General features: G+C 41.8%; 1 protein-coding gene across 1 annotated transcript in view; it reads right to left on the bottom strand.

The window, feature by feature from the left end:
* Nucleotides 1-4,457: 4,457 nt before the first annotated feature.
* Nucleotides 4,458-8,020, bottom strand: part of RNF212 (ring finger protein 212) — a 42,961-nt gene continuing 39,398 nt past the window's right edge. Inside the window, exons 6-7 of the mRNA XM_007947829.1 lie at nt 4,694-4,746; nt 4,458-4,573 (exon numbers count right to left, since the gene is read on the bottom strand). Coding sequence (XP_007946020.1) covers nt 4,458-4,573; nt 4,694-4,746 — 169 coding nt within the window. The remainder of the gene's footprint in view (nt 4,574-4,693; nt 4,747-8,020) is intronic.

The raw sequence follows: 8,020 nt of genomic DNA, 5'->3' as shown, positions 1-8,020 counted from the left end.
AGATCTTTGATCCAACTTGAGTTCATTTTTGTATACAGAATGTTTCATTTTTCTACAAATAGATATCAATTTTTTCCAGTACCATTTACCACAGAGACTACTGCTTCCCCATTTAATGAGTTCTTGACCTTTGCCAAAGATCAGCTTCTCATAAGCGGATGGATTTACTTCTGGGTTCTCAATTCTGTTCCATTTGTCTCAGTGTCTGTCATTGTACCAGTATCAGGCTGCTTTAACTACCATGGCTATGTAGTAGGTGTTGAGATTGGGGAGTGTGAGACTTTCTACTTTGTTCTTCTTCTTTGGTAGTGCTTCTTTGGTAGAAGCACTACCAAAAGGTCTCTTTTCTTTCCATATAAAGTTGATTAGTTTGTCCATCTCCTTAAAGAAAGGAGATGGAATCTGGATTGGGATTGCATTATTTCTGTGCATTGCTTGGGTGGTATTGACATTTTCATGATGGTAAGTTTTCCTATCCATGAGCATGGTATACTCTTCCATTTACACAGGTCTTTTTTTGTTTCTTGTAATACTGTTTTGTAGTTTTCTTTGTATTGGTCTTTCAGAATTGATTACGAAATGTTCTTTTTGACATCAATGTGATACCATTCCTCTTCAATTTTTCAATCCCAGTATAGGAGGCCATATGCTAATATGATTCAAAATGGTCAAAACCAATTCAATTTCAACTCACTAATGACTAGGGTATCAATCTTTAAGTGTTCCATAGCATTTCTTGAGCACTTCCAATTTTCCTAGATTTTTTCCTTTGTACATTCCATGTTCCAAATGCTAATGGACATTTGCAGATGTTTCTTCTCATTTTGAATTGTGTCACATCAGTAAATGAACATCCTGAAAGCTCTATGCCATCCACATCATTAAGGTTAACTCTACTCCAAGGAGGCAGCTCTTCCCCACTGGTAGTTTGAATGCCTTCCAAACTGAGGGGCTCATCTTCTGGCACTATATGAGACAATGTTCTGCTGCCATTCATAAGGTTTTCACCGGTCAATTTTTTTTTTTTTTTTTGGAAGTAGATCACTGAGTCCGTCCTCCTAGTCTGTCTTAGTCTGAAAGCACTAGTGAAACATGTTCACCACAGGTGATCTTTCTGGTATTTAAAACGCTGGTGGTGTAGCTTCTACCATCTCAGCAACATGTAAGCCACTACAGTACGACAAATTGACAGATGAGTCCTTACCTGACAGGAAAGACTTCTTCCTCATGAAATGAGGGGATAGCAAAGTTGTGAATAATTTTTAGCCTCCAAGACAAGGTCATGAGTGGACCAAAGAATAGATGAACACACATAGTTCTAGTCAGCCCTGAGAGTGAGCAGCAGACATGTGCACTCACCACGCAAGCCTGTGAAATACAGGGAACACTTCCTCAAGAGCTACCTGGGTGAGGCCTGAAGTTGGGGCTGGCCAGGGTACAGAGTGCCAGATGTCCAGGATAGGGAAGGAGGGTGTCCAAGATCACCCTTTTGGTGTAATGAAGAAGTATGTCCCACCTGGAATCACAAATGCCCTCCTGCTGGACAGCATGGACAGGCAATGGGAGTGTTCATGGAAGGGAAAAGTCAAGGAGGATGGTCTGGGCAGGGAAAGGAGGCAACTGCTCCTATTAACTACCAAGGAATTTGATTTTCTCCTCCACTGAAGCATTTACTGGGTCTTTTTTCCCCCAATTTAATAAAGTGCAACCTTCTTATACTAGAATTCAGTTTCCTCCATGATCTGGTTTCAGGATGATTCCCTTAGAAATGAGCGTTATTTCACACTTACATGCCTACACAATTGCATTGCACCTCTGAGGGCTACTAGGAAGACTGAGTCCTTATTAGTAAAGTGCATAGAACAGTGCTTGCCAATAATAAACACTATGCAATGTTACCACAAAGTAATATCTAAGAATTGAAAATTAAATTAAAAAAAATAAATAAATTTGTAACAAATTAATCTATTCACTATGCTTTAAAACTCACTTTTCCTGCCTTTGCTAATTTCACTGTCTATTACTCTGGGATCTCCTTATAATCCCCTAATCTATTACCCCTAGTATAGGTGACTCATCCACCTGGGTCCCTCCTCAATATTGCGATCTCCCTCCTTAGTGCTGCAGTCTCCCTCCTCAATACTGTGGTCTCCATCCTCAAAACTGTGGTCTCCCTCCTGGTTCTGAAATGCCCTGGTGTTTGGCTCCCAGAAAGCATATGAGATCACTCTCTGCCTTACCAAGGAGGTGAGGGATCCCAGCCTAGAGCTTCTAGCCTTTCATATCTCTCTGTGTTTTGGGCCATGGTTTCCTCAGGTCTGGTTTCTCTACAATGTGAATTTGTCTGTCTTTCAGAGTTCTTTTCCATTTCTAACCTATTGCTTTTCCTGGGCTTAGAAGGATTTCTTTCTGTTCCTGATACTCATGTGATCACTTGGGTCACCTCTTGAAGACCAGCACCTCTGTCTGGCTCTGATCTGAAGTGTTTCTCCCTCTCCTTGACACTGAAAGTTGGTGCATACTCTCTAGTCCTCTGTGCATAGGTCCTCATGCTGCTTATTGCCGTCAATATCAATGTAAACCTGCCACCTCCCTGTTCACTCTTCTCTCACCTGATGCCCACCACTGCCCAAATATTGAAGCAATGGGCATTCTAGGCAATGGTCATTCAGGACCATTTATAAACCAGACCTCAGCTTAGTCAGCCCCTTGGCTCAGAAGCCAATAAAGAGACACTGTCAGTGATAAAACTATGTACATCTATTATTAAATAAAAGCTTACATTTATTAGAATTAAGAAAAATTATAAATGGGAAATATCTGGTCCATGGGTAAGAAACAATGAAATATACTTACATTTCTCATGGGGGAAGGAGTGACATCAACTTCCATGCACTCCACTCTGTTAAATATATAGTGAAATACACAGATAAGCCTGGACTTATCATTAAATGACATCTATTTAAGCACACTTACACATAACTAGACCATTTATGAATGTTCTAAATCTTTTTCTACTTTCATAATTCGGTCAGAGCTCACTAAATCACTATTCTGATCATTGCCACCTCCCTTCTTCCAGCTGTTTAATGGCTGCCAAATGTCTTCAAATTAAAACACACACTTTCCTCCAGGATACAGAGACCATTCTGATCTGGCCCTTACCTGGCTCCTGGACCTCAGTTCTTCACATTTTCACCTTTGTAAACTTGCACCCTTCTTTCTAAGCAGCCACGTGTTTAGAATGGTCCAGTCTCTCTCTAGAATTTTCTTCCTTTCTGCCACTCCATCTCTTAGCTCTTCTAATTCCTGCCTGATGCCTGCTGTACTAGAACTGATGTTGTATGGGGATATCTTATTTATCTTTGTTAATACTTGATGCTTGCTCCTTATATTTTATATAACAATGTTCAATAACTGTCCGTCTCTTAGTTAATTAGTTAAAATGGACAGAAAATCTCATCTGGGTATACTGCAGGAGGAAGAGAGAATCACTTACTCCATTTCTGAATGCCAGCAAACTGCCCAATGCTATGCTGTTAGAGAGCAAGCAGAGGGAAGAGGGGAGGGGACTGACTAAATGCCAACAACTGTCTCAGATGATCCTTCAATGAGGACCTTTCTGGCTACAAGTAAACACAACTCAAATCATTTTAAGGGGAAAAATGTGGAGAAAACATTCATTAGTTGCCACAACTGAATAGTTCTGGACAATCTCCTTTCAGTCAGGGTGGGATCAATGTCTCAAATGCCACTACAGTCTCTTTGCTCGTGTTGGACTAGTTTGAGCTAGCCCTCCCCAGATAATGGAAAAGATACACTCCAGCTTGGCCAGTGACTGTTTCTTTTCAGACAGCTCCATCAAGATTCCCAGGGTTGATTCACATTGACAAAATATGTGGGGCACATGACATTGCCAAACCAACCACTATAGCCACAGGGATGGGGTACACTGACTGGCCAACCTTGATCACACACTCACATCCTTCTGGACCCCAATCCTCATCAAGAGAGGTACAACAACCTCTGGATTGTTAGGCCTTTCCATGCTTATACAAAAGCTCCTAAAGCTAACAAACACTTGGGCCTGTGCTTGACATTTTCAACAACAGGTCCTTTTTCTCTCTTAAGTTTCCTTTCTCCAGGGACCTAGGGCAAGATCTGCATCACTCCTCTCTGGCCCTGGAAGACATGATCGAGCAGCTCTGCTTTCTCTTCCCTATTTCCCTCTACCTCCCATCCCAGTATTCAATGATCAGCTGGGACATCTGTTGCAATTGTACCATAGGTACGAAAGGCAGCTGGAATCACAAGTCCATAACTGCCCGATACTTGACTGTATTGTTCAATGTTCAGCAAAATGTTGAAGACTTGGGTTACTCAGGACCTAGGAATTTGGAGACACCATGGGATGGGAAGAGAAATCTAAGAGTGTCCAAAGGAAGAACTTGTGCAACTTACAAATGCTGGTTCAGTGACTTCCGTGAACTCTGAGTATTGATGTACCTGTACCTTTCTGAGTCTGATGAACTAGGTAGAAGGTGAAGATGTCCAGTTGGCTTTGCTAAAGGCACTGTGATAAAAGAAGTTAAAAAAAAAAAAAAAAAAAAAACCTTAATGTTAGCATGTTATTGAGTGAACTTCAGTACCATGCATCTTTATCTTCTCCCCTTTCAGGCATTATTTTACTTACTTGACATGGAATTTTTGATTGTGTTGAAAGCTGTTTGTTGTGATGATTTCATACTAAATAGATGGAAAAAAGAACTGAATGAAATCATAAAATTTTACTTTCAACTAATTCAATCCATCTGTAAGTATAAGATAAGAAGAAAGTTAAATAACCACATTTTTATCAGGCTGACAAAAGATACTGTAAGTGATTTAGTGGGTCTTTGCAATTTCCTATAGGTCTGACTGCCTTGCCTGCCCCAAGTCTTACAAGAAGATGCAATTAACAGTCACAGCCAATTACATAACTTACTGTGACTAGCTGAACAAATGGGCATTTGCAGGTGTGAAAGGTAGGAAATAAATATGTCCCAAAAGGAACTGCTAAATTATTAAAATCAAATTGTGCTTTAGAGATCATCAAGAGAAATACTATTGTGGAAAAGCATTTTTTCAAAGTTGGTGAAAGTTCTCCATCTATATCCATGAGACAGCAACTAACAAACACAACCGTGCCTGAGGTATGCCTGGTATTCCTGCTTGGACCCTGACATGCTGTGTAAATTCCAATTAGAGAGCTCCTGCACCTGGGGCCCTAACCATTGGCTCTGGATCCAGGTGCGCACCACGTGTCTTTCTCATGGGGCCTGGTGGGCACAGAGATGTGCACATGAACATGCAGAGGAACAAGTTGTTTTCAGATGTGCATGAGGGCACCAATGGAAGAAGAGGAGGCTTAGCCTTTTCCTCCACCCCAACATGCACCTCTGGGATAGGCAGGGATGGGAACCAGGAACCTGAGAAGTGAAACCATCCTTCCTTCAAAGAATCCAGTTTGGGGATCCGACTAGTAAGAAGCACATAATTATGCAATGATTCACTGTTTCAGGTCCCTGCCCCAAGGTCACCTCTGAGACCATTCCTTTGTGCCCTGACCCCACCCCTCCTTTGATCCAGTCCACTCATCTTCACAGCACATCACCCTGTCTGCCTTGGTTTTCACCATCTGCCTTCTCTAAAATTATCAGCTCCCAGAGGGTAGGGCTTTCACTGCTTCTGTTCACTCTGAATTTCCAGTGGCCAGAACAGGGTCAGGCAGATATAGGGGCTCAGTAAAGACCTGTGGACTGACAACAGTGGGTAAAGACATCTTAGCTCTCTGTGGCTGTGGACTCTAAAAGGCACTCACTCGTGCATCAGAATGATGACAGAGAAGATTTTGTTATATGCTGGGCTCACACCTATGGTGAATCTCCATGGGGCCTACCCTCTTAAAAAATAATGGGAAGTCAACAATAATATCACCACCCCAAGAATATGCTACATTGGATGATTTATCCTCAGTCAGGGGCAAGGAAGTAGAGGGGAGCAAAAATTGTGGCAAAGGTGGTGTGGTAGTTAAGGCTGTTGTCAACTTGGCTCGGCCTGGTTGAGTAGCTGGGAAGCTGGATGTAGTTATTCTTCATAGTGAGATTAGCAATCAGTTCAATGGTGGAATCTACTGGAGCAGCTGAGTGGTTACTTTAGGGATGTGGGCTGCATCCAGTATACAAGAAACAACTTTGAGGAAGGGTCCAGCTTTTTGGCACACTTGAACCCTACATGTAGCCAAGTCGTTGTTCAATAGCCTGCCATGCCCTGCCAATCTTGGGACTTCTTTTGGACTTGAATTAGTGGCCTGCCATGTTGTTTGGTAACATTGGGACTGTGACTTTTTACTTGTCAGCCTTGGGCTTGTGAGCCTAAGTAGCCAGCATCTGTCTGAGTGAAGTAAAGCCTCCAGCTTCAGGGGGCTAGGAGCAGGAGGCACAGCTGAAGCCCAAGGTTGAGGGGCTTTCACCTAGCCCTTAGAGTTGGCACTTTGAACTCGGGTTTCTAGCCTATAAAAACTGTAAGAATTAACTCCTGTTTGTTCAAGCCATTACTATTTATGGTCTATTCCTATTAGAGCAGTACTAGGTAATGAAAACAGGTGGTCACATGTCAGTAACCCCAGCCCACCAGCAGGAGTATAAGTGAATCTTCTCTGGAGGAAAACATGGACACCATGACCCTTGGTGTCCATAGACAGAGATTAACTCATGGCCTCCTGAAAATAACAACAACAACAAAAAACAAGCTGCATGTGAAATACTTACAGAAATAAAATATGGAGAAACAAAAGAATGCATGCAATATGATAATATAAAAACAATAAGAAAATTTTAGGAATGTAAAACATAATAGTCAAAATAAGAACTCTGGATGTTATGTAGCAGTAAACCTGAATAGAGCAGTAGGGAACTGGAAGACAAATCTAAAGAAATCACCCAGAATGTTTCAAAGCAAAGATGGCAAAAATCGTGAAAGAAGGTTAAGAGACATGGAAGACAAAACGAGCAGGTCTGTTATAGTCAGATCCGACTGGCAGAAGGAAGCTGGGAGAGAAGCAATATTTAAAAAGATAATGGTAGAGATTTTTTTTTTATAATTAAGGAAAGACAAGAATTCACAGAAAGAAAGCAGATTGTCCATCAAGGAAGATAAATAAAGTAACTCCACACTTAGATATACTAGAAGAACCTGCCTTCACTCTTGTGATACTTTAAACTAGGAGTGGACAAAACGTTGTATAAAGGGCCTCTAATAAGTATATTAGGCCTTTATTATTATTATTATTATTTTACCCTGTTATTGTTGTATTTAGGTGCCATCAAGTTGTTTCTGACCCATAGTGACCCCATGCGCAGAACGAAACACTGCCCGATCCCACGCCAGCTCCACGATCTCTGCCATACTTGAGCCCATCATTGCAGCCACCATGTCAATCCATCTCGTTGAAGGCCTTTCCCTCTTTCGTCGACCCTCCACCCTACCAAGCATGACATCCTTCTCCAAGGAATGGTCCCTTCTGACAACATGACCAAAAGACATGAGACGAAGTCTGGCCATTCTCGCTTCCAAGGAGCATTTTCGGTGCACTTCCTCCAGGACAGATCTGTTAGTTCTTTTAGCAGTCCATGGTACTTTCAGCAGTCTTCGCCAGCACCACAACTCAAAAGCCTCAACTCTTCTTCGGTCTTCCTTATTCATTGTCCAGCTCTCACATGCATGTGAGGCGATTGGAAATATCATGGCTTGTGTCAGGTGCACCTTAGTCCTCAAGGAGACATCCTTGCTCTTCAGCACTTGAAACAGTTCCTTCGCGGTTGAGTTTCCCAATGCTACATGTCATCTAATGTCCTGACTGCTGATTCCATTGGCATCGATTGTAGAAACAAGCAATGTGAACTCTTTGACAATCTCAATCTTCTCTCCATTTATTGTGATGCTACTCATTGGTCCAGTTGTGAGGATTTTTGTTTTCTTT

This window comes from Orycteropus afer, unplaced genomic scaffold (genome assembly GCF_000298275.1).
Source record: "Orycteropus afer afer isolate SDZICR_OR568_19922 unplaced genomic scaffold, OryAfe1.0 scaffold00194, whole genome shotgun sequence".
Taxonomy (NCBI): Eukaryota; Metazoa; Chordata; class Mammalia; order Tubulidentata; family Orycteropodidae; genus Orycteropus; species Orycteropus afer.
The sequence above is the reverse complement of the archived record's forward strand: the minus strand, read 5'-3'. Positions and strand labels throughout refer to the sequence as shown.